The following is a 27,074-nucleotide window of genomic DNA, read 5'->3' as shown; positions in this document are numbered from 1 at the left end:
CTGGTCAAATTTTCTCTCCTGATCCTTCAGATAAAGCTGCAGGTGCAATGAACTCAAACTGAAACCCCACACCGATCAGTATGAATGAATCACAGGGGCGGACACAGGCGCTGCCGTGGCTGCCGTGATGAGCCAAAGTTAATGAGTTTTTCATTTTCACTTTACCTGACATGGTTGTCACAGAACTTGGTGTTCTGAGGTCGGTTGAGCAGCACCGTCCGCGCCGTGGCATCTATGGGATCCGCCTGGGAAGTGGTGCCGGACATCTCATCATCTGCCTTGCGGTAACCGGCGGACGAGCAAGCGGGTCCTGCACCGTTGGATTGATGGGAGAGAGGCGAGGCTGAGTGAGTGAGTGAGTGAATGGGTGAGAGACAGATAGAGAGACAGGGAGAGGCAGAGAATGACAGAGAGACATAGACCGGGTTTACAGTTCAAAAGGCGACCGACGAGTACCAAAGATCTGCTCCCGCTGTGAGTGCTCAGGTCGGTGGGGTTGACTCAGTGACGTCTCGCGTTATAAACACCCCCTCCTCCCTGTTCCTTCTCCTCCCTTCTGTCTGTCACTGTTATTATGCAGGTACCGTTAAATGCGCACAGCCGCGCTTTCGGTGACGCCCACGGGACCCCCAGCGTAATAAAGGATGTGCTGAGAGATGCACAATGGCGAACAAACGCAGCTTTATGATCGCGTAAACGAACTTCCTCCACGTGCGGAGCGCAGGGGAGATTCGAGAGTGTCTCCCACCACACCACGGATCCAAAACAAAGTAGCAAAGGATGCAACGCGCGTCTAATATCCCGCAGACTCCCCCCTTGCCTCCCCTTCTGCTGCTGCTCCTCCCGCCTGGCTGCCTGCCTTTGTCGTCTCCAACCATTTCAACGCGTCGTGATCTCCGCACGTTCACCCACGCGAGTGCTCCATGAGCAGGGCGCAGCTTACGCCGGAGAAGAGTGAGCGTCTCGGCGCTGCGCACAGACGCACAGAGAAAAAAGTGTGAGAGAGAGTTTACTCAGCTGGTCCAACAACAGCAGACCTGGGCGAGGACAGATGCAGCAGCTCCGCCGCGCCTCCTCTGTTCTCCTCTATCGTCCTTGCAGCTGAGGTGGGATCTCCCGTTGACAGATTATACGAGCTCCTCCGCCGCCGTGTCATCTGTCAACCTGCCGCATACGGAAGCCTTAATTTGGCCCAGTTTAACCGCCACAAACCCCGCTTTCCTCCCGTGGGATGCTGGGATACTACAAACCGAGACAACGGGAGGGGGCCATATGGAGCTCCTCCAGTCTGTCACTCAGTGCGCCGCGGAGGGGGAACGCCGGCCGCTGCACTCCGCATTTAAAGGGCCAGAAGCCCGATGTCCCCACTCCGAGGTGTTGTGTTGCAGTCGCCGACGGGGTCAAATGACAGCTCAGAGCCAGAGGCCATCCATTCATGTCAGGAGATCACTACACGACCCTGTTGCGCACGTGCAACAGCCTCACAGTGGCACACAACAGGTCTCTGCTCTCTACTGATACTCTCAGGTGATGAGAAGTTGTTACACTACCAAGGTAAGATCCCAAAGTTCCAAATAACGGTTTTCCTTTTTGTTCCATAATGAAATGTTGTACAGCGTCTGTGCATTTGAAATAATTAAAGATTGAGTATCCAGGGATAAAAAAACAAACAAACATCTGCAGCTACACTGCCCTGAGCATGAGTGAAAAGGTTTACCAGTAATTTCCTCAAGGTGGTAGTAATGCAACTCAAAGGATATCTTTAAAACCCTAAAGAAAAGGCAACAGACCTTTAAACTGGTACATCCTTGACCTCAAAAGCAGAGTTTTAACTATAAACATCTAACAGGTATCAAACTATTATCACTAATTTCCTAATGTAGTTGAGGTTTAAAAAACTAAACATTGTTTAATGCATAAAAGTCATCTTTACATGCCGTGGTTCAGTACATACGGCCATTTAAAGGCCCAGGGTTTCAGCCAGCCGTCATGCTGATGTGTCCCCGAGCCATTACTTGACCACAACATAAAAGATGTGTGATCGAAGAAGCCTTGCAAATAGTATGTGCGAATTAGTGAGTGGGTAATATGGCGTGCAGAGGTCTAAGTGGTCATTAAGCCTACAAGAACAGGGTACGACTGCACACTGTAAAAGCTATGCGAGGTCACAACACGGAAATACATTTTCCATTTGTTGCGTTCTCCTGTGGGGACGCCTCACACAGCAATCGTACACACCATCTGTAAACAATTCACTGTGAACCACTCTGAAGATCTGATCTCAAACACAAGGAGAGTGGTTTTCATGTCGACATTCAGTCACTTTTTTTTTTTACTGTATTTATAAATTAAAAAAAGAAACCCAACCCCTCAGTCAGACAGCTATTGGATGAAAAACACATATTCAGACACTCTTCAAATCTTAAAGTCCTAGCAAGCAAGGAGCCACACACTCCAGAGAGAGAGAGAGAGAGAGACACTCTTCAAATCTTAAAGTCCTAGCTTTCAAGGAGCCACACACTCCAGAGAGAGAGAGAGAGAGAGAGAGAGCCTAAATCCAGAGTATTTCACTAAGTCGGTTTCCAAACCTTTCAGAGACTTCGTTCTAATTCTATAGTGCTCTCCAATAATAATATTTCTCCTAGCATTTTTATTGTAATGTCTTTGAAAATGATGGGATCGCTGAATCATCAGTGCTCTGTGTGTGTGTGTATGTATGTGTTTGTGTGTATGTGTGTGTGTGTGACTGTAAGTGAAAACAACAACAGACCAAATGCATCAATAATTTAGTAAAGAATAAGCACTGGCAGAGCGGTCGGGGCATTGGATTTCTCGCTGCCCTGAAACTTTCTGCGGCACTACAATCGCACGTCTACACACGTCAACCCCCCTCCAGCCCCCCCACGCCCCTCTGAGTGCCCCCTTCCCTACATCAATCAATTAGGGTAATATGGTTATATTCCACTTATGCAGGCTCTGCTGCAGGGGGCAGGGAATTGTAAAAGGGCCTGGACACGGGGCGGGCGGGGTTATCCAGGGGATAACCCCGACCGCTGTTCCATCTTCACTGATGACACATTAGACTTTCCAACAGGGGGGGATATGGAGAGGCTGTGCTTACAGGAAAGAAGAATTACTGAGTGCAGGTCAGAGGAGAAGTATGTTGGTTCAATTCCTTGATCATTCTGTATGCAGCTCTCTCACTTTCAAGTGCGGCGTCGGTGTGATGATTTTCCATGATCAGTCCCTGAGGCTGAACAGATCACTGCCTGCACTGTGTGCAAATGTCAACAGATGACATGAAATCCAAACAGTGCTGCAGTGAAAAACACAGTCACCGGGGCTGACGGGATTAATCAGGATTGTGGGATAGCACACACATTTGTCTCCATGTTTCAGTTACTTCAGTTACACTGCAGCTTCAAACTGGAACTCCAGGCTTCACATTCCACATTTGAACAGCACACAGAGCTTCTACCCATGCGGAGCACAGAGCAAAGGTCAAAGTCTACCCTGGCAAATTGATAATGAACACTTTATCTCTCCGTTTGGTATCTCTGACGAGGCTGTTACCTGCAGAGCTAAAAGAGCGAGACGGGAACTCCACTCTGCAAAGGGCAGTGAAGTCAATCAAGATAATAAAAGCCTGTGATTAAGGATGATACAAGGTTAAAGTGTCGAAGTGCAATACACCTGCAACTTAATGCCATCCCCTTTTTTTCCAGTCATTAAGGAACCCACCCTTAAATCATCATGTTCCACTACCTGCACCTGTGGCAGACCCCCCCCCCAAATACATCTTTCCATTTCTGTGCTTGCAGAGCTGTTTACAGTAGATCCCCAGGCCCCCGACTTCTACTTTTTAACCCCTCCACGTGATCAATAATGGCTTTCTCAGCATCGCACTTTGGCTCTGATTCATTTCTGGAGGAGATCAATGCCTCTGTTACTCATCTCTGATGGGGTCACCTCCTCACTCATTACTGATGTGCCACTGATGAGCCAGCAATAAACTCCAGCAGACCACGACCAGGCCGGCTTCGTTTGAAGCACCGAAGTCCGAGGGTCCGATAACCTTAACTTGTGTATTTATTAACCAAGCAGCTGTTAACACATAGACTAAAAGAATTTGAGGTGAGTTACAGGGTTTCCCCTATGGACATTCAACAGCACTGATCAGCAAATATTGCAGATGCCCAAGAATTACAGTTACGGTACTTTAATTTATAAACCTACTAAAGTGCGATCAGTTCACCAATAAACACCAAATGGTTGACTATTATGGACAAAGTTAAATCTCTCACGAAATAGTTTGAAAAAGACCTAGCACAGCATTAATTTTATTGTGTTGCACCAACATCCAGCGAGGCGACTGAATAATTTAGATGAACACTGGCTGAATTATTCATTTACATTTTCAAGTATAGCAGAGTATATTTCACCAAATGACCAGCGTCATGTTGAGAAACTACTCACTTTATCAGCCACTCACTGTGTCGCCCTCTCACACAAATATGCCATTAACTGCCACACACTTGTTTTCCATGGAACAAAGACAGGTTTGTAGTTGCTAACCCTTTTAATCCAAACAACTGCCATAAATAGTGCCACAGAGGAAATAGCTACTCCTTAAAAAAAACACAGCAGTAGTATAAAAGCTACAAATACTCACAGCTGATAGGCTGCTGTTCATCCCACATGTCCTGATGAAGACAGCTGATCGGCCACTTTTGGTTTCTCTACAGTGGGAGTTGCAGTTGATTTATTTCAGTAATGATGTGAATCACTACTGAGATAAATGAAACATTGTAAATCAGAGAATGTGCCAATTATTCAGAGCCTCTCAGTCCAGAGAGCTGTTGCTACAAAACCTGTCTAACAGTGGTTAGTGGTTAGATGTGCTTTTTACCTCCCACTATGTTTAAATCATCATTACAAGACCTTCGCAACATGAACCACTTCCTTGTCAGACATCACACTGCTTCTAAGTTCTGTCAGACAACAGTTGTTACGTACCAGTGCCCAATGATATTTTCAGTATATTAAGAGGTGATCACTGTAACCATAGTTTTCTTTTGCACATGCAGAGCTGTCCTTGATGGTCTTGTGCACTAATCATGTAACAAGTCAAATTTTGAATCTTGTTTTTCAGTCAACAGGTGGACTTGGTCTACATACGTTACACCATAAAGACAACAACAACACCATGTACCGATAACCCCAATTACCATGTACAACACCATGTACCGATAACCCCAATTTCCTCTTTTAATAATCACTAGTAAAAACAACATGAATAAATATTAAACATTATTTCTTCATATCATATAATCCAGCGGCCAATTAGCCTGCTGTGTGGTCAAAGAACTATTACCAACAGAGCCTCGTCTGCCCGGGCGACCACTTCCTGCCATGGCTGTCCTGCTCTCTGCTGCTCCTACTCTGCAGGTCCTGACACATCCAAGCCCAGCCATCGATCACTACGTGGTAGTGAGTACATTTCCCAGCATAACCGTAGTACAGACGAAGGGCCTGTGAGAAAGCCTCTTAGAGGACAAGTAAGTGAGCATCATAATCTCCTCTATATCTGCTCTGCAACTTCACCCAATTCTAATCCACAATCTAATCCTACAAGTGAGTCTGCAACACAGAACACATGTCTGCATGTGCTTCTACACACACACGCACAGACAGACGAAGTCACCAGCATCAATTCATAATGAGTTATGAAAACGTTTAACTCTCTCTCACACAGAGACACATGAGAACATATTGTAATGGCCAACATCATGCAAAGCTCCATCATGCAGCATGCAGCTCCTTCTCAGACCCAGCTGTCTAGACAACAAGCTTGCAGTTGTTTACGTACATGCAGTGTTGGTGTACGCGTGTATTCAGACATGCTGTGTCCATACGTCCAAGTGAGTAAAGCGTACTCTTCAAAAATGTTGTGTTTTTTTTTTGAGTAAAGACCCCCTGACACGAGTGCTCACCCAACTATTTTTACATGCAGTGAGAGGGTTAAGTCCTACAGCATTCATCACTCCAGGCCCAGAGGAGCTACAGGTTCTTCACAGTCCACAGCTGTTCCACTCAATCTAAACCCACAAGCAGAGACTTTCAGTGACTAGATAATGTAGCTCATGAGGGCCGGGGGTTGGGAAGCAGCTGCTCCTACCCGCCGCCTAGGGCATGGCCACATGCACCTCGGGACTCACAAACTGGGGCGTCATCCAGTCTAAATTTGAGCAAACTCACTTTTATCAAACCTGTCTCTGTGGCGGGCGTGCATGGTTGCACCATCGCCTTGGTCTGGTTCCTGAAGATCAGAAGTCTCCTGCCTAATGGTGGCCAACACTAACTGCTCTGTGGGCACCAAAGAGGCCGCGGCGGGAGAAAACAACACAAGACAACAAGTCATTTTACACATAGCACACACGGCTAAATGTCAAAAGATGCACTGAAAATGTATCTGTGGGACTCAAGCATTGACAACGTAATGACAGTCATGCCTGCAGAAATGAAGATCTGACTTCTACACGCAGACTGACCAAAAGGTTAGTGGCTTGCCCTGGAGTGCCCTCAAGTGTCAAACTTGGGTAACTGCAACACTGCTTCAATTCGGCGTCTCTCTATCTCAGTACATGCATCTACGGTAGTTTGGCAGCCATGACAACGTGTCATTATCTTCCCTAAACATATGCCAGTGACGACAGTTGGCAGTTGCTGCACGTACTGTTTTAAACTGAGATAATACCACAGTCATGAGACGTTGATTTCCATAGGGGATCCTTACAAAAACTATGTTGCAGCACGTTTCACCTTAAAATGTTCAATAGCCTTCGGGAAATCACCATTTTAGATACATTTACATTTACTAAGTGGCTTAATAACCACTTAAACCAATGCACCTTTACACACCACATCAAGGTGATAATAAATTATTTTTAAAATAGAGAACTTGGTTTCTCTGGTACTTTTTCAGGTTAATTATTGCCATTTATTGCTACAGCTAACATTAAGTACTGAAGGTTTCGTTCAACTGCACAATAAATAGATTTTTTTGACAGGCCTTCTTATAGCCCCCACGGTGCATCCTGAATGTGTTGGAGTAAATGTGACAGATTGGTGGAGACATACGTCATCATCCGGGATGTGAGGGCTTACTAATTGGAGCAAGGAATCAAGAGGTCAGGGTTTGGGAGATTACAGGCAAGTCCACATGGAGAATCCGCTTGGTATAGAATACGTACCGAAGGATGCTCAAACTGGAGGTGCATCCTTCTATTTTTATTCTGTGCTTTAAATATGACCACAAAAAAAGAAAGATATTTGATATTAAGAAGAGGGTGATGGTAAGTGATGTTCTGGCACATGACTGAGTCACGACCACAGAAATCCAGAACGACAAACTGCTGTCAACATCACATAAATGCTGAACGCTAACGTGCTCTTCATCACCATACTGTGAAAAAATCTATTTTGCTGCTGCTTTTTAACTTTTGACCTTTCATCTGACACAAACAGGACAGGACACACCTCTGCGTGAAAAGGTCAATCAGTTTAATCGAGTTAAAAATCAAACAACTATCTGGGAAAGCTCTAGTCCAAAGAGAGCATGACCAGTTGGCACTCACTTCTGCTTACAAGTTGTTTCTATTTCTGGAAGCTCTATGCAGCCAAACACACATACAAACACACACACTCACGTGCACACCCACAACAACAATGCAGGCATGCAATATGTGCCAGACCCATGAGGAGCCATTTGCCTCTTCTAGGACTGCCCAATCGGATTTGCTCTGTGTAGGATCCAGTTAATCTTGCAACTGTTTCTTGTTGTATTATGGATGAATCTGTCATTTATAATTAAATGACCCATCGATTAATGGGTCCAAAGGTGGTGTAAACTGTCAGTATCAATACAGTTTTGACAACAAATAAATGATGCTCAGATTTCTACTGGGGAAGCCATGAAAACATATTCAATATTAATTGTCAAAATAATTGTGAACTCTGAATATGAGACGAGTCGTGTTGTGCGTGTGATCAGTGATCAGTGATCATGTGATCATATCTTGGCTGGAGGAAGTTGTTCTCTCGTGTCTTGGCAGGTATTCTAATGTATTTTGACGTGAAAAAAAATCTCAGCTATAACTTCTATCAAAAGGTTTTGACCAGTATCCTGTGCTCTGGTTTTGCTCATTAAATAGATCATAATATTATAATTATAAATTCATTGTGAAAAAAATGGAAGCCCTCTGAATAAAGCTAGTAACTTCTGAAAGCACCGGAGCAGTACTTTAAGAAAGACTTGAGTTTTCACAGTGCGACCAATAAGAATGTACCCACACTGTCTGTATTGACATATGTACTACTACTGGGCCACGACCCGGTATTTGGGAAACACAGCATTAACAGTACAACTGTGGCGTCACAACAGCACGCTCCATGTGAACGAGTGTCTCAACCATGTTTTTTACAGGTCACCCATGGCCGTGGGCAGCCTATCAGGTGATGAGGTCAGAGCTCTTAAGAGGGTCACGTGGTCACTAAGTCAGTGAAGAAATAAATAGACTAGGATCTAAAAGAGCTTGACTTGACTTCGTTCGACAACAAAAGCTCCCATTACATAATAATAACCTAATGTGATCGATGATAATACACCGGAAAGTGGTGAAGTAACTGGGTATGAGACAGTGAGGAATGTAAAACCATTATATAACGGGATATAGATGGAACAAATTAGTGCTAAGCTCACACTTAATGTGTTTATAGCTTCAATATCCAAGTTACATTCATAATTCCACTGATGATATTTGATATATATGCGGTGTGTAGTCAACAGTAAAGGGCAGACGGACTGGAACAGACACCTGCAGTCTGCTTGTCCTTGCATCACAAGGCAGTGCCAAAACATGACTAAGACTGGAGGTTTAAAAAAAAAAAAAAAAAAAAAAACCTCGTAAAAATAATGAATCTCGGCCGGAAAGTGAGACGGCACTCATGCCGCAGTCCTAGACCATTACCGCGAGCCGTTATCATGCCAATCACGGTCAAACACAGGCCGCTGTTTACACTTATTTCGCCTAATTACAGCAATAATGATATGATCGCCATTTTATATTAACAAGTCGTGACTTGACTTAAATGACATCGGAGGTGTTTTCTGTGTTACCTCCCTCGCTGTGGATCTTCTTGGCTCTCCGGTTGAAATACATCTCGCTGCTGGTGAAGGAGTATCAGTGAGGCTGAGGACAGCAGGAGGAGGAGGAAGAGAAGGAGGCCGGAGCGGTGGCATGCTCACGGCTCATCGGCAGAGCAGAGGACCTTTACCGCTACGTGAGCGACCAGCTGCGGCCTCCACTGATGCTGCTTCTGTTCACCGAACATTATTTCAATACTAGACAGCGGCGGTGATGTTGACGAAGACGGTTACAGCCAGCGTCAGGTCGAAAGAACTGTGAGCATACTGCACTTCCTAAAGTTATTTTCAAAATAAAAGTAAAAAGTAGCTTTACGAAGTGAGATAGGGTACGCATTGACAGAAAACACAGAGCATTTCCACTTTTAATTTGCACTACAGTGTAATAACCTGAAATAATTATTTGTTTATTTTCTCTTTATCTCGTAATTACGTAAGGCGTTAGACTTCCATATGGAAATAAAATCTTGTTTGTCAATGTTCATGGGTTTTACATGTATACATATTTTATATTCGCATTAAAATTCACGTGAAAAGCAAATAAATAAACCATATATATTTATTGCTGTGTTGTTGTTAAAAGCAATCTATAACCGCTGTGTATATGTAAATGTTGTAATACATATTTTGCATGAATAACAATTACCAATTTGCTAACCGTGCGGAATATAACATTAATGAAGGAGTTTATAAGCCTTCATTTCGTAAAATTACGAATGATACGTTTTTAAATACAGTTATTTTGAAAAGCATTTTTTGCTCTTGTTCTTTTTCGCTTCATAGTTCCGGGTAAATCACGGCGGCGCGCATCGGAAGATGAGATGCGTATGCACGACTGAGCTGAAATAACCTACACTGGTAGCTGAAAGTGATCAAATTATACGTGCAAACATGCTAAAGGTTGATAAAATGGTGCAACAATGACAACATATCAGTGTGTACATACATTTGTTCTGTTTGCTGTTTGATAGGAAGTGACAAAATGGCTACATACCAAAGACTTAGGTCAGGAGAAAGGTCATTTGGTCATTTGAACTCAGATATACCTTATGTAAAAACAGTGTTGAAGTTTGGACCAAAGGCTGTGCTTAAAACATAATTTCAAATGCTGTGCAACATGAGCTATCTGTTTGAGACACCACTGTGTTTATAACCCAGGTAAAAATGTACAGTGGTGTTTATCTGGGAACCAAAACATGTTACATTGAATTTTTGATATTTGCAGTATTTGAGAGTGAACTACAATAAACAGTGATCTCATTGTGTTGAAAACAGACTGACTCCTGGTATGATATTCATTATAATTGTTTTATTTACTCTCACACATCTTAACAATACAGAGTATTTCAAAACTGGATTTCCATCTCATTAAATAGGAACAGAATAAATATTCACTTCTGCGCTCAGTGGCCAGAATCTGCCTTTTTGTCTCCGAGGTGAAAATCCACCTAACGGGGGGGCCACTGAGCCGTGGGCTTTGTTGGGAAACAAACCCATTCCTTCAATTCCCGCAAACACACACACACATGCATACACAATTGATCCTAACACACTTTGCTCACTTTTCATACATTCTGACACAACAGTGTGTTTTCGTGACAGCATCTCCTGTTTACTGGTACTGACGGTGTAGAAAGTGACCCTGGAGGATGAACAGAGAGCAGGTGGTCCAGTGAAATAATCCATCTGTGCTATATAAAAAAGAGCCATCGTATGTAGATGTCATGGAAAAACTGAAGCACAAAGAGCACACAGTGGTGTTCTATTAGTAACACCCCAGTGTTGGCGATGGAGCTGACACACACTGCCAACAATGCACTTTTTAAAGATAAACTAGGATTCACAGAAACATCTCAAAGATGGAATGCAGCACAATTTTTCTAAATGATGAGCAAAACTGTCTTAATAATACAATCAATTGTAAAAAAAAAAAAACCTGTGTGTCTGCGTGTGTGTAAGGGGTGTATCTGAATAGCAAGAACCAAGAGGTTTCCTAAGAAGCCCAGGAGGGACATGAAGGGAAAAACATCTTTGTTAGATATCACAAAAAATATTTCATTTGTACAAAGGTACAGCACGACAAAACCCTGTGTTATAAAATATAAAGCTATGACTTAATAATTTATAACTTAATTTAAATTTAAAAAATAATTTAAATTTTTAAGTTATGATAAGCATTTAAACTTTAGTCTAAAACTTTAGACTACATATAGAATCTAAAATAATACTCATTGATAGAGAGCAATTTGTTAATTTATGTTTTTTATTTATTAACAAGAAGGTCAAATTTTACAAATTTACCTTGAGAATTTCACATTTCTATATTTCCCTATAACTTCACATCGGACGTTTGACATCCCCTATAAACAACAGGAATCTGCTCCAATGTTTTTCTCTCCTATCGGTTTGATAGTATTTAAACTGTAAACTGATAAATTTCTGTAATCAAATTAGTTTGTTTTTTTGACATTGTAGCAACAATACAATGTAAAGCCATAAATACATCGTGTTTCAACAAACTTAATCTCGACCAAAAATACATGCATTTTTTATATTGCAATTACCCTGCGAGATTCCAAATTTACTTTGCAAAATCTCACAAAGATGTTAACATTTTTCCTCCATGTTCTCAACGGGGCTCTTAAATTTTCAGTCTTGACGAGACGTTTTTAAAGATGGTGAGATGATAAGCCGACATTAAGAATGTAAACAACAAACAAAATACTGTCTTCTCTCCGTATTGCACTGCTCATTCATAATTACAACTCCTCTGATTATCACATGCCATTAGTATTTCACTTGGATTGTGCTGCTCATGTGGATAATGTTTATGATTCTGTCCTGGTCGTTTCTGGTGAGTTCTTTCAGAGAATGTGTATTCTGTACTGCATTACTATTTAAACAGATGTGTGCAGCAGACCTAAACAATATTGGACAATATCAGACTGACTGACTAAAAGACATTTTTAAAATTAAATACATCAGTCATAAAAATGTTGCACTGGATCATTGGTTTCTCGACTGTAAGGAGACACCTTAAAAATGCACATTTAAGCACTAAAAGAACTAATGTTAAAAAAATCCTAACAGATGGCAGATGTGCAGATCTTTAGAAACCTTCAACAGAGGTGAGGGTCACTTATTTACACTTTATACTGAATCAATCAACTCTAGAATTGTTTTGTGGAGTCACGACAAATTTAAAGTGAGAGGAAACAGCAGCAGCCACAGGAGCTCTGAAAGCATTAGTTCCATTCACTGACAGGGGCGTGTGAAGCCTAAAGACCAGCCAAACGCTCAAAAACAAGGAGTCTAAAAAAATAAACTTTTGTTAATTTTCTGCATTTACAGTTCCCTTTCCCCCCTATCTCACACTTTTGGTTTAACCTTCTTTACACTTCAACAAAATGGATATTAAAAAGAAAACACAAAGGTGCTATGTACATGCAAATTGGGTCTGCTCAGTTAAGCCAGCCAGGTAAATGTGAGAACTCTGTGAGATGGTCGTTCAGTCATGATGCACTGAGAGTATGGGCTGCCTGCAGATGGGGCAGGTGTTGTTTTCAGAGAGCCAGCGGTCGATGCAGTGGATGTGGAATTCATGAGAGCACGGCAGACGTCGTAGCTTGTTTCCCTGGGCGTACTCATTAATGCAGACGCTGCAGGCTCGACCCATCTCCCCCTCCAGACTGGCCTGACCATAGGTGCGTGTGGATAGATTGTCAATCTGTTCTTTAGTCAAGCCTCGAGGATGGTCATCATCCTCTTCATCGTTGAGTAAGAAAAAATGCGCCAACCTCAGAATGGGTAGAGTACCGTTTTCTACAAGGTTGTTGGTGTCTCGGCTCGTGGTCCTCGCTTCTGTGGTGCTCACTAATCCTCCTCCTCCAAGTCTGGCCTGGCTGCTCTGGTCCTCCTCTCCTACCGATAGCCCCACCCCTTCCTGATCTTCTCCACCTGCGCCCATCTGAACTGTACTCTCCTTAGTATGTAGTCTGGCCTGGCTGCTCTGGTCCTCCTCTCCTACCGATAGCCCCACCCTTTCCTGATCTTCTCCACCTGCGCCAATCTGAACTGTACTCTCATTAGTATGTAGACGGCTGGCTGGACTAGTGTTACTTGTGCCAATAGCGTCCGTATGGCTTGGTGCAACAGTTCCAGAATCAGCCTCAGTTTCCATTAGGGAGCTCAGCTCTCCAAAACCTGTCATAATTTGCCGTAAAATGGAGCGCAGTGCAGTGGAGTTGGGCTCTCCCAGGCCTGTCTCACTGATGCGTCTCAAGGGAATCCTGATGGTGCTCACATAGGTGCGAATCCCAGCTCGCTCAGAGCGAGAGATGGTGCGTCTAAATCCACCACTGTCACTTTCGAACGTGACTGTGTTCTCAGCAACCCGTGCCCGTGATCGTGTTCTACTAGCGATGCTGTCACGATCACGGTTTTCACCAGGTCGAATCCTTCTCACTTGCAAGTCTAACATGATGGTTGGGTGCCGACGGGCTGCTGAACTTCCTGCTCCTATAACATTTGATTCGTTCTCTCGTTCAGTCTCTACCGTTGGCTCAGGCACCACAGCGGGTTCAGTCTCCACTCCGGTCACCACTGACAGAGAGCTAATGCCATGGCTCGGCTCAACGGTGTGGACAGTAGAGCCACTGACACTACTGCTTGAGGATGGAGGGGAAGTGACAGCAGGTACTCTGTGCAAAGGAGAGCGGCTTCGTCTTGACAAGCGGGATGAGACACCGCCCCCTACAGCAGACCTACGTGAACGACCACGCGAACGAGTCCGACTTCCACGTGATTCCTGGCCCACTGATGGGGACTGAGAACCAGAGTTGGGTGACACATTTGGACAGTCTGTAGGAGCAGTAACATTATCATGTCCCTGCTCTGCTTCTGGGTTAAGGGCTTGATGTTGGGAAGGATCCATTTGTTCAAGTGGCAGGTTTACAACAGCAACAGGAGGTACTAATGAGTGCAGAGTACCACCTCTCCTTGGTGGAGCTGCTGGTAATGGCTCAGATGCAGGAAGTGCAGGGTTACCCGCAGAAAGTGATGTACTACTGCTGCGCATACGTCGTGTCTGCATCCTTCTACTGAGCGCTGGACGTGGGGATGGGTACGGTGCTGGTCTAGAAATAACTGAGGAGCGAGGGGTCGTAGGAGACGGTGCACTGTGTACCAAGGGTGAAGTTGTAATGGGGGCGGTCACTGGAAGCTCTGCAGGGTCAGTATGTTCCCCCGGTTCTGGCTGATCATGGTTGATGTTGATTTCCAGGCTAAAACGGAACTCTCCACTGTTGGGGTTGGTCCGACTGACAGCACGCCACGTCTGGTTTCCACTCTGTCCACTGCGAGTAGCATTACCAGTGCGTCTGAAAGTGTTCAGCCACTCCAGTAAGGAGTCACCATTAGAGGCCTCTGCTCCATTCTCTGTGCCTCCTATAAGAACGTGAAAAATGTGTGTGAACAAATGGTGAGACTCAGTAACTTACTACTTACTAACTAACTACTTGTTAATAATATGCACATATATGTATATATATATGTAAAAGAAATGTTACTATGCCCACTGTATCTAGGTAGTTTAATGGAATTAAAATTTTGTGCTTATACGTGAAAAATTCAGTAAGAAATAGTTCAAATACCCGTGCCTGGTCTTCCTCCATCCACTCTCTCCTCTCCTTCAATGCTGCTGCTTTGCTGTTCTCCAGAATCAGCAGTCTGGAGGCGTTGTTCAGAATGTGGCTGAGAGGACAACCGCTTTTTCGCACCCTCCAGACTCAGCAGTCACCTCTCCTGCATGACACAAACGGACATATACTGGATATTTTTATAAGGTTGGGTATTTTTGGCCACATGTATATATAATCTTAATACCGTTAAGATTAAAGGAAGCATGTTTTCTCACCAGGCGTGCCCAGCAAATTGCTGTCCCTCATTAAGCGGTACTCCTCTTCACTTAATTCATTGATGAAGTGATAGTATGCTTCCTCCCGACGAAGACGCTCTGCCTGTCTCTGTCGTTCATCTCCCCCACCGGGAGGGTCCATCACCGTGAAAAGTGCTGGCACACAAATTATCGTATGTGTTAAACTCAGGCTTAACATCAATCATAACACTGATACAATGTACTTGGCTAAAAAGCTCATGTTAGCATTATTTTGTCATTATAATGTTAGACATTCAACACACTGTCTAGAGAAAGAACTGTATTCTTTACCTGCTTTTCACAGGTTTTTTTTAATCAGTTTTAAAGGATGTGACAAATAAAGCACAGTGAAGGTGGTCATTATTAGGTGGAAAATATATGGTGCATCAATGACACTTAACAGTATTAAAATTCTTCCAATATTGCTGAAAAGACAAGAGGACAACTAGGCACTAATTCTTTGATTGATGTGGAAAATCACATTTATTCTTCATATGTCTGGATTTTTAATTTGTTTTACTACATAGTATTTGTTTTGGAATTGTGTTTCTTTGGCTGGATCTGAAGATAATAATATGGTGAATGGAGTTGGAAACACTTGTGAGATAAATATCTGTCACTTTGGCATTAAAAGTGCTGTATAAACGCCTGTATTCATTGTTATTGACTTAATTTGACACTGGGACAAATATGTAGACTACCTCGGAAACGTACGATCACATTGGTATTATTTTTGCTTAAATATAACAATGGATGTCAGTAATATTGTCATCCATTTTCTAGCCACAGACTCCAGGAGGAGGAGACTGGCTGAAGACTTTAGTCATTATGCTAACCCAATTTATCAGCACGTCGCCGGTAGTTAAATAATTTCTAACATTTTGGAATTACTTCAAAGTCAATAAGGGCACATCAATTAACAATTAATCAACGCAGTCCCTCTGAGAATCACAACGAACCAGATTGCAACAGTAGCTACGGAAGGCCATGTTGGAATGTAAAGAAACTGGCGTTGTCATCCTGGTTAGCCGCCAATCAACGGCCTACAGACACCAACAGACGCGTCTGACATCCAATCCCCAACCAACAAAGGCGGGCCAGGGTAAGCCAAACGCAGGTCCCCTCCATGTAAACGCAGGGCAAACAAGTAAAGACAAAGCATTTTCACGGCAATATGAGAAAACTGAATACATAAGACATTAATACCAGCCATGGGTTACAAGTGACATCAGCCAAATACATTCGTCAGTTTTCTGGATGCTAAAACAAAGCTACGTGCCGCTTTTTGAATGCGCAACGCTGTGAATGCTAACTATGTGCTAACGATAGCGGGCAGCAGACCGTAGTTAGCCGTGAGAGCTCACTCGTCAGCGAGCAGCAAGACTGTAACTTTACAGATTTCTACATGACAGACGGATTTAACAAGCACCCACAATAAGCGAAACCTGACACGCAAATCGAACACGATTTCTTAAAAGCTGACAATGACATAAAAGGAAATGTAGTACCTGACAAAGCAGCGGTAATATGGACGGTTTGCCTTCCCCTGCCTTCTCTCCAACCAAGATGGGACCAGAGGTGCTGCGTCACAACGTCCGTTCAAAAACAAGCTTCCTACCGACCAAAGTTCCTAGGTGCTCAAAACAACTATCAGTGTTTGTTTAGGTTTTTAGTTTGTGCTTTCCCCCCCCATAAAAACGGTACATATTAATAGTACAGCAATAATATTTTAAGCAATTAAACCGTTATTTATATGGGAATTCTACTAAACAATTCGGGGATTGTTAATTGATTCCTAATTTAATCTTATCTCGGGGTTATTCTCAACAGAAGAAATACTGCGTGGAAAAAAGATTGTGGATTTTAAATAATTCTTGCATTGGAACTGTGCGCATCTCAGCTTTAAACGTCACATTTCTCTATCAGCGTTGGAATTGAATTCAATCAAACACTGTTTAATTATGTCAAAAGATAACATAATTGATTGTGAGCAGTCGCTAACATGTAAGAAAATATGAAAAACTAAATGAAACTGATTGTATGTTTAAGTCCATATTATTTCCAGTGTTCCAGTCACTGTGTGACGTGTTTACAATTATCTAAATAATTGTCTTGTTTTATTTATTGTACGTATATAATAGTAATTGTGATGTTTACACATGTTTTATTTAACATCGCAATCGGTTAGTCCAACTTTTTACTTAATTTAATTTACTAGGAAAGAAAGATATACGAAAGCAAGTTACTAAAAATCTAAGCGTGGAAAATTTAAAATTAAAATTTAAGAACTGAAATTTGGAGTGTTTGATAATAAAGTGCATTTCTTTCCATCACTAAATACATATAACTGACGTCTACGACACAACAGCACTGTTTTTGTTAGGAATAAACATCCACGTGGTGTATTCTATCTGACCATTCTCTGGATCTCTTTCTCTGCAGCAGGGAGGTCTTCACGACGTTTTGCGACAGTGCCGTACGCCAATACGTCTTCGTTACCGACTGAAGTGCGTCTCTTTGGAGCAAATACCGGCTGAGGGGAAACGCAGCAACAAGAGAACGGATTATAATTTTAGCACGTTTTCCACCCGGACTCCTTGCGTCTACCGCCGGCACCTCAACTATTAACTAAAAGGCTCGATGTGGAAGCTGGGTTAAAGATTAAAAACAGCCACGCTGGGGAAGGCAACTAGCTGAATTACCAAAGCGAGCTCGTTGGAGTAGCTTTAGTTGCCTCCCAAAGCGACGCTTTAAAAGGAAGGAGCAGATCTATTCAGGCCGAAGAGTTGTGAAAATGGACTATGATTTTAAAGTCAAGCTGACCGGCGAAAGAGAACGAGTCGAGGACCTGTTCGAGTATGAAGGATGCAAAGTGGGCAGAGGCACCTACGGTCATGTGTACAAAGCCAAGAGAAAAGATGGGTGAGTTGATGAACAGCAAGGCCTCCAGCCCGTGAACCCTGCGCACCCCCTCCCTTTACAAAATTATTTTAATTACTCCTACCATTTTCTCTTTTCAAGACCACTGGAGCGGGAGATCCTTGTTGTATATTTTATTAGAGAAATAGCAACGCAACCGAAAACGTTGCAGTGTCAGGAGCCTGGTGAATCCGATTTTCGGTTACTAAGGCTCTGACATAATGTTTGGATTTGCGATTTGGATGATAAAAGGTCCCCTGCCTCCCTGATCCTCATGTTGTTAAAATTGTGCTACTTAGATAAATTGACAGTTTTAGTAGGGGGTATGTTGAATATATGACACAGCAGGTGCATGTGACGAACTCGCAGAAAAAGTTTCATACCTAATGTACATTTCTCCAAAACAGTTTCTATGTTTCTAAAACTATTTTGTTGAATTTTAAAATGCAAACAAATGAACGATGTGTTTGGCATGTGCATGGACTTTTTTGTCAAAGAAAACAGACTTCCTTTGTGTCTGTGCATTTATTGTCCTATTTTTCTTTATTCTGACATACAAACCCAAATTTAAAGTAGGATAAGTAGGCTAACTCTGTCTTAAAGTACTGCAAAACAGATGTGTGTAATACAGTGATGGCCTCATTCTGTCTGTGCAAATTCAACACTTTTTGGTTGACATTGGTTCAACATTTCTCATGAGAATTTATAATGTTATTTATTGCAGTTTTTTTGATTGTGCCATTAAGCTCTATATTTGCTACAAAAGAACTTAAAACAGTAAATGTTATTTTTTTTAGCTGAAAACAGTCTGATGTGTTTTGTCATCTGTGACACATGAAAAGTTTTTCCATCAAAAAACAAATTTTTCTTCTGTTCCATCACAAATTAACTTGGCATCATTGAACTCAACAATGCTTTTATTTAATTTAATTCATGCATGGCGTCATCTTTGCACCACATACTCTTAAGAAGTCCTTTTATGATGCAGCGGCAGGTTAGTGTTAAAGGAAAATAATTTTCTAAAGTACATCTGGGACCTGTCTGCCCATAACCTTTTGAGTTTTTTTTCTGTTCTGTGTCTACAGACCAGAAATCAGATAAATGGTTTGATTGCATAAATGCAAAATTCTGACTTTTCTTTTCAAGATTTTAATGTTGTGGCCTCTCAGTGACATAAACAATGTAATGTATTACTTAATATATTTGATTTGTAGTGCCATATTAAATGCTGCCCACTCATAACATTTTGACTCTGTTAAGCCTTATAGTCAAGGAGTGGAATTCATGCTAGCAAGCCCAATATTTCAGCCAGAGTGTCACCTGGAACTAGTCAGCAGAACCTCAAAGTGATTAAAAGATGTTTGTGTCTTTCGTGGGGGGCTGCTGTTTCTCAGACTCTGGGCTCATTTGTCCTGCTGCAGTTGATCAGGACCCGAGGAGGCACAAAGCTTGGGTTTATGAGACGATTTAGGCCAAAGGGAGGGGTTGGAACCGATTCATTCAAGTGAGAGTCAGTCCCTCTGCTCTGTTTGTCTCTCGCCAGCTGCCAGAGCAGGTCTGTTTCTTCTCCCTCTCTATTATTTTGATTCTCAGAGGTGAGCTTGATTACACAAATCTGGAGGTAATACAAGTCCATCTCTCCTTAGTCCCTGTGCCAGCTGCCAAATACCCCACCACCACCACCACCCCTTTTTATGGTTCTATGCAGACCTCTCTCAGGAGGCCCCCAGTCTGGTTTGATGTTGATCATTCTCTGCCTCTGTGTTTGTAGGAAGGATGATAAGGACTACGCCCTTAAGCAGATTGAAGGCACTGGCATCTCCATGTCAGCCTGCAGAGAGATTGCAGTAAGAAATGTTTGGCTCTACTGTTTGAACACTGTTCATTCCATTCCTGGGTGCTTCATGCAATATGTGACCTCGCTGTCACTTAATAATTAGTTTTTGTTTAGTCCGTAACAGACATGACAAAGCATCAAGACACGAATGTCATAATGAAACAGGCAAAGCTTTTGACATTGTTGTAAAGGGCATTTTTACTTATTGCACTGAACTTGATCTTTGTGCAGTATGTGAAGTGGTTGATGCTCAGTATATGTTTATATATTTGCAGCTGCTGCGGGAGCTGAAGCATCCCAACGTCATCTCACTGCAGAAGGTTTTCTTGTCACACGCAGACCGTAAAGTATGGCTGCTCTTTGACTACGCAGAACACGATCTCTGGGTAAATTACACACACCGGACTCAACCAAAAAATCTTTGTAATTCGTGTATTTTCAATAAATGTTGAAATAAATGCCTCTGACACAATCCAAACAGTGTTTAGTAACACATGGATAAAAAGGAGCTTTTGATTGACGTATTACAATATGTATACACTCACATTTCCTATCTTCCATCTGCAAAGTAGCTAAATCCTAAAGGTGTAAATGACATGTTGCTAATTCCCCAGAGCTCATTTGTGTCACCAAGAAGTTGTTCTTCTCCCCAACATTTGTGTAGTTTTTCCACAGAGGTTCAACAGGCCACCAACACTGGCCTCATTGATGCTGCCTGCAGTGCCACATTACATTTGTTATTATACAAATCCAGAAGAAGGGCATGTCGCTTATTCTGTTTATTTATTTTGTCTCCCCCACAGCACATTATTAAATTTCACAGAGCATCCAAGGCTAACAAGAAGCCACTGCAGTTGCCTAGAGGAATGGTGAAGTCTCTGCTCTACCAGATCCTGGATGGCATCCATTACCTCCATGCCAACTGGGTTCTCCACAGAGACCTTGTAAGATGAGGGGTGGGGGCAGAGGGTGGGTGGGGGTTGCGGGAGGGGGCATGACAAGAGGAGGTGGAAATATTTTGGGAGAAGGAAAAGGAGGTTAAAAACAGTTGATAAAAGCCTGCAGTGGATCTTCAGCAGAGACTCTGAGAAGAACTGGTGAAACACTTCCAGTCTGTGTCTAGTCATGTTTCATAACAGGTTTGACAAACGTCAGCTACAGCTCTAGGTTCTATGTAATTATACAGCAGCTCTGCATTGACAGTTGTTATCATTCATTTCAATTTGCAGTGACTCATTTCTGCAGAACCAAAGTCTTTGTTTTATTTTACTTAAGACACTTCTGTAGATTTAGCCTTAAATAGCACATCATCAAAACAGCTGTGTCAGCGTGTTAAGACAATAATTCATCAACTTCATTGTGGCCAGGAAATCTGAGGAAACTTAAACTCCCTTTGTCTCCCTGAGTCATTGTGGTGGCATGGACACAGTCGACCCCCACTACGATAATGTACTGTAATACACCACTAGGGGGTAGCAGCATAACTTTGAATATACAGTACATGACTTGCATGACTTTATCCAGTGAATTGAACAAACAGATCTACTGACTTGAGTTGATTTTTTTTTTCTGTAGGAGCTTGTATGAAATAACAAATGTCTCTTTTCTTTTCCCCAACAGAAACCAGCCAACATTTTAGTGATGGGTGAAGGGCCAGAGAGGGGTAGAGTAAAAATTGGTGTGTATAATGTTTTATTTTAAATTCATAAAGTTGTTTATGTATTTGAATCAGTGAGTGAATTTACACTTCTTTCCTTTTCAGCTGACATGGGGTTTGCCCGTCTATTTAATTCACCACTGAAGCCTTTAGCCGATCTCGACCCTGTGGTGGTCACTTTCTGGTACAGAGCACCTGAACTGCTGCTGGGGGCTCGGCATTATACCAAAGCCATTGGTGAGATCTGTGTTTTTACTTTTATGCCCAGCCTCTTTGTCAAGTCAACTTCAGTAAACTTCAACTTTCACTTCTTGCTTGACTGACGGTTTGATGTTGTTTTGTGCCGCTGCAGACATCTGGGCGATAGGCTGCATCTTTGCAGAGCTGCTGACGTCGGAGCCCATATTCCATTGTCGCCAGGAAGATATCAAGACCAGTAATCCTTACCACCATGACCAACTGGACCGCATCTTTAATGTCATGGGCTTCCCTGCTGGTGAGACTGGGGGGTGGGAAAAAAAAATACAAAAGAATACAGCTTTTTTTTTAACTCGGGATGTTTTTTCCCCCAGTATATTTTCTAATAATTGTCACTTATATAAATATATCATGCTTCTATTTCCATTCCCTGTTAAAAGGAGTACTATAAACATGTATTTGTTACTAAAGGTTGCTTATCTGGGCCAGTGTGTCCTGTGGGCTCTGAACATCAATTCACCAACAGCCAAAGTCACAAACAGAAATGTTGACATTTGGGCCGATAATTTCCAGTTCATTTGAGCTGCTTCTGTTCCCTTTTCCTCCTTATGCTTCACTTCTGGTGCTCTGTTTAAAAATTCACCAGCATTTTTAATGTATGCAGGGAGGTTTAAAGACAAGGAAGTAATTCAGCAAATTTAGCATGAGATCAAAATTGTAATACCTAACAGCACCAAAGGGCTCGTGTGTTTAAAATGAACAAGAAGGAAAGAGAAGATGTGAAAGGATTAAATGGTAAGATGTTCCCATATTTATTTGACAGATAAAGACTGGGAGGATATCAAAAAGATGCCAGAACACTCAACGCTGATGAAAGATTTCAGGAGAAACACGTGAGCTTAACGCTACTATCCCAGTTTTCCTCTAAATGTAAATAGAAAACTATGAAATCTGACAACAAATCTGCTCTTCTGTTTTCAGGTACACAAACTGCAGCCTTATTAAGTACATGGAAAAACATAAAGTCAAACCTGACAGCAAAGCATTCCACTTGGTGAGTTTAAATGCCTCAGTAATGGAGCTGTAAAAAGTTCCTCGCATAGCATTTAAACAAAGCGTAATTCATTTTCTGTGCTAAATGAAGCTGGTCTTGACATTACACCACTCCCATAAAACATTTCCAGCTAAATGCTAACACTGTTATTGGAATTGATTGCAGCTGCAGAAGCTGTTGACAATGGACCCCATCCGTAGAATCACATCTGAGCAGGCCATGCAGGACCCTTACTTTCTGGAGGAGCCATTGCCTACGTCTGAGTGAGTCTCATCTGTATTCTGTTCACCAGTTTTGTATCTTTAAGCTGAGGCCAGAGTTTTCCCACGATTCCCAGTGGGGCAAAGTCTGCACTTTTTTTGTGGACACTCGGCATAAATAGTTTGTTTATAAATCTGTTCACGTGTGTGGGTTAAGACGCAAATCTGCAAGAGCTGGCCTGACCTGACCTCAGTCTTGGTCATTCAAACATGTTTGGATTTTCTTGCTCAAATCCGCATGGAATCAGGTGGTATGAACTGATTACTGACCGTGTTGCCGACATCTGATGAATGAGGGCGGGTAGGACACAGGAAACGGCAACAGAAGACGACGGGTAGTAGAGAGAATATAAATATAGTATTGACAGAAATATTGGGTAGAGTGGAAGAGTGTCAGAAAAGTAAAAAAAAGACCTCTGTTAGTGTGTGCTCCACAGTCTGTTCAGCTTCCAGTTATTGTTGAACGTTTGATGGTAACAGAGCTCTTTTGCTCTTGTTTTTCTCCAGTGTTTTTGCAGGCTGTCAGATCCCATACCCCAAAAGAGAGTTCCTGACAGAGGAGGAACCAGAGGACAAGGCCGACAAAGTAGGAAATCCATTTCCCAGATGTTGTTTCTATAAAAAGTCATGCAGTCAAACTGATACAGTGTTTTGTTTTGTTTTTTTCGCCCTGCAGAAGAACCAGCAGCAGCAACAGGGAAACAACCACACAAATGGAGCGGGGCACACAGGCAACCCTGACAACAGTCATGCCCAGGGTCCGCCTCTGAAAAAAGTACGAGTTGTTCCGCCCACCACTACCTCAGGTGGCCTCATCATGACCTCAGACTACCAGGTGGGTCACCCACTCAGAACCTCTACATGTGTGCGGTTAAGTCCAGTACAACTGGACTGTTTAACATATTTTGTTCAGTGGACACTACTGAGCGGTTTCCTGTTGGTTTTCCAGCTGTTGACATGTTGGTGAAGAAATATTATTAAATCCGAGTAGCTACACACTAATCATATTAAATAACATTGGTTGCAGTACCACTTGCTGACCAGGAAGGGCTCCATAAATCATCAAATATGTGATGTTCTGTAATGAGATTAGACACTTTTTTTTCATTTCAAAGTTAGTGTGTCTCAGTTGTACTTGTTCTTATTTGTTGTGATGGTTCATTGGAAATAAATGTCATCATTTTGGCATTTAGCCTTAGGAGACATGTTCAGTTCAGTTCAATTGGTACCTGACAATCAAATGATTGATTGAGTGAGTAATTCCATGGAGAACAGGACAAATGAGCTCCACCTTTGTTTCTTCAGTAACAGGGTGTGGAGAAGAGTCTTGGCTTCAACATGACAACATGTGAGCGTTGTAGTCCAGAACATTTGGCCTCAAAAGCAGCAGCAGGTGCCCAGTGGGCGTATTTGTTGTATCTTAATGTAGCTATGTCAATTAATTAAACAAGTAGCAACGCAGGTCTTCAACTTCAGGTTCTGCAAGCCTGGAATTTTTTTATCTAAATTAATAAACAAGATTAATCTCAAATAGTTAGGATCAAATTAATCATGATACATCCAGGGCTGCCCTGATAATAATCAGATTAAACATTTCTAATCTTCACAGCGCTCCAATCCACATGCTGCCTACCAGAACCCTGGACCAAGCACATCACTGCCCCAAAGCAGCATGGGATATTCCTCTACCTCCCAGCAACCGCCCCAGTACTCCCATCAGACCCATCGCTACTGAAACATACCACCAACACTTACACAACGCACACTTACGACCCCCATACTCAGTCCTCACCACGCCCACCTGAACGAATGTACTGAGGGAATATGGGGGAGAAAACAAATCCCACCCACACCCCTTCTCAGAGGGCACTTTGTCTGCAGCAGTCTGTCAGAGCAGAAGGACAATAATCTTCAATCCTCACCACGACCCCCAGTATTAGAAACATCACTAAAAGCCAACAGGTGACACATGAGGCGGGAGGGAGGCTGAGGGGGAGAAGAAAGCTGCGACTTCGACTGTTCACGTGTGATCGGACCAGCCCGGAGAAGATGGGCTGGATTTGAGGAGCACGTGGTGATCACACGGTGTCATCTCCTCACCTTTTCACGTCTTCTTCATCTGTCCCACGCATTCACCAACATCCTGTCCCAACTACTTACCCTCTTCCTGTCAAAGCTTGGATGAGACTGAAAGCTGCTATTTGACTGCCAGCGTTGACAGATTCCTTGTCCTCCTGTTTGTCTGTCTATTTTGTGTGTGTGTGTGTGTGTGTGTGTGTGTGAAGGATGGAGGGAATGAGAGCGTGTGTGTGTGGCCCCATGAGGGCCTCAGCTGAGGACTGACCTGAGCTGCTGTGAAGCATGCTGGGAGGAAATGGAGACCTTACAGCTGTGGCATTGAGGGTTTTCTTTGTTGTTCGTTTCGTTCCGACTTTAAAAAGATGACAAAAAAGATTTTAGTAGTTTTTAATTTAATCGGTTTTCATGGTTTTGTTTTCATGGAACGAATGGCACAGCAGCTCGCTGCCCCAACACTCAGCTGCTCAACGCTTTTGGGCGAGCCTTACATCCTGACGACACAAACCAACCACTGGCATGGAGGATGGCAGATGGATCATGCATTGTACTGTATTGTATTGAAATATTTTACATGAATCAAATATCCTGACAATAAAATGGAAACCTTGACATTGTTGATACACTGGGATTTTCCAACGTTCTTCACAAATTTGCAAAGCCAGTTGACACTGCAATTTACTCACATTATTCTATTGTCACACATGCTCTAGTATTTACTATTCATGTTCAATCAATAATATATGACAAACAGAAAGCTTTATAATGTATGCAGGCTTTCAACATTGCCCTTGTCCAGGGATGAAAATGCATTTCAATTAGAAAACTGCAATTCACTAAAGCTTGTCAACAGTCCATTCACTGTTTAATTTTTAATTTTTTTTTTGAAGGCAGGTTCATTGGCTGAATGCCAAGGATTTCCTGGCTGTATTTTTACACCCAACCAGTAGCAATATAAAACGTATATGTGTGTATGTATATATTGTGTAAAAAAAAGAAGCCTATATTGGTGTACAAAATACATTTAAACACATAAATATCAATAAAACAAATCCACGTTAAGAAAATTGAAGTAAAAATGAAGGATAATTTACATGAGACGCCAATAACAAAAGAAGAATCTCACATTGACTTCATTAAAGGTACTCTCCTGTAACACTTCTCCTGAAATATTGAAAGTGCATCGCAATAAGCTTGAAAAAGTACTTAATTTAGTTCAGTACGTCTATATTTTTTTATTTAGCCCAAACAGCTGCTGATATTGTCCTGACATACATAACCACCGCTTGTGATTCTTCTACTACAAAGAAGAAGTAGCATTTTTATATTCTTAAAGCAGCTCTCGGAGAACAAAAGGTTGAACGGGGAACTAAAGGTTCTAAACTATGATCATAGATCATTTTAAATGACTTTTCATCTACAAAGGCACCTGAAAGATAAACATGCATCTATATAAAGCAAATCCTCTCAGGGAGCCTCTTCCTACAGGAAGGATGCTGGCCCAGCTATTTCAGTCTGTTATACAATACCATCCACCAATGCTCTTTCTCAGCATCAGCCTCAAACGCTGTTTCAACTCCCAAGCTCCCAATTTGCAGCTATTATCCGCTTTTCAAATGTATCTCTTTGCAAAAAACAAAACAAAAACCATACCCCCACGAGCCACAAAATTAATTTATAACCTCTATTATTTTTGACAAGTTGTGTTTGAGACTTAGCTGTGGGAAATAATCATCCCGTTAATCTTCATCTTCAGCAACGCCCAGTTGTAGCCGCGCCCACTCGGTTTACTACAGATATTATGGGTCCCTGTCAGTCTTCTTCCTGAGGAATGCTATTAGCTCATGCAAACGTCGGTCAAACAAGCGATCCCCTAATCTGCGTTCTGATTGGTCAATGCGCCGTATGGGCGTGTTCCTTTTCTCAAAGGGTT

At 42.4% G+C, this 27,074-nt stretch overlaps 3 protein-coding genes and 1 long non-coding RNA gene across 10 annotated transcripts in view; 2 read left to right on the top strand and 2 right to left on the bottom strand.

Annotated features, from left to right (window-relative positions):
• atp8a2 (ATPase phospholipid transporting 8A2) overlaps positions 1-9,586 on the bottom strand; it is a 53,330-nt gene extending 43,744 nt beyond the window's left edge. Inside the window, exons 1-2 of one of the 5 annotated variants that reach the window (XM_025054620.1) lie at positions 9,179-9,586; positions 166-343 (exon numbers count right to left, since the gene is read on the bottom strand). In XM_025054620.1, coding sequence (XP_024910388.1) covers positions 166-343; positions 9,179-9,221 — 221 coding nt within the window. In that variant the 5' untranslated portion in view covers positions 9,222-9,586. The other 4 variants (XM_025054622.1, XM_025054621.1, XM_025054625.1 and 1 more) reach the window with 4 other exon arrangements.
• LOC112486855 (uncharacterized) lies at positions 5,254-8,961 on the top strand. The gene is made up of 2 exons (XR_003049416.1): positions 5,254-5,921; positions 6,014-8,961. It is a non-coding gene; the product is annotated as an uncharacterized LOC112486855 (long non-coding RNA).
• Positions 9,587-10,492: 906 nt separating the features above from the next.
• Positions 10,493-16,771, bottom strand: rnf6 (ring finger protein (C3H2C3 type) 6). Its single transcript, XM_025054628.1, is given in 6 exon segments — positions 10,493-13,103; positions 13,206-14,650; positions 14,857-14,994; positions 14,996-15,007; positions 15,120-15,275; positions 16,649-16,771. Coding segments are annotated over 5 exon segments (2,127 nt in total). The 5' UTR covers positions 15,262-15,275; positions 16,649-16,771; the 3' UTR covers positions 10,493-12,713.
• Positions 16,109-25,764, top strand: cdk8 (cyclin dependent kinase 8). 3 transcript variants are annotated; one of them, XM_008307992.3, is made up of 14 exons: positions 16,109-16,242; positions 17,583-18,062; positions 19,831-19,906; positions 20,172-20,282; positions 20,700-20,840; positions 21,517-21,574; positions 21,659-21,790; positions 21,906-22,049; positions 22,575-22,644; positions 22,733-22,805; positions 22,971-23,068; positions 23,573-23,651; positions 23,742-23,900; positions 24,675-25,764. In XM_008307992.3, the coding sequence occupies exons 2-14, from the start codon at positions 17,935-17,937 to the stop codon at positions 24,798-24,800; spliced, it is 1,395 nt and encodes a 464-aa protein (XP_008306214.1). In that variant the 5' UTR covers positions 16,109-16,242; positions 17,583-17,934; the 3' UTR covers positions 24,801-25,764. The 3 variants fall into 3 exon arrangements, with proteins under 3 accessions (XP_008306214.1, XP_008306213.1, XP_024910395.1); XM_008307991.3 differs by lacking the exon at positions 16,109-16,242 and adding an exon at positions 16,671-16,774; XM_025054627.1 differs by lacking the exon at positions 16,109-16,242 and adding an exon at positions 19,454-19,614 and having other exon boundaries at positions 17,932-18,062.
• Positions 25,765-27,074: the final 1,310 nt, after the last annotated feature.

Source organism: Cynoglossus semilaevis, chromosome 3 (genome assembly GCF_000523025.1).
Source record: "Cynoglossus semilaevis isolate Cse_v1.0 chromosome 3, Cse_v1.0, whole genome shotgun sequence".
Classification (NCBI taxonomy): Eukaryota; Metazoa; Chordata; class Actinopteri; order Pleuronectiformes; family Cynoglossidae; genus Cynoglossus; species Cynoglossus semilaevis.
Note: the sequence above shows the minus strand (reverse complement) of the source record. Positions and strands in the feature narration are given on the sequence as shown.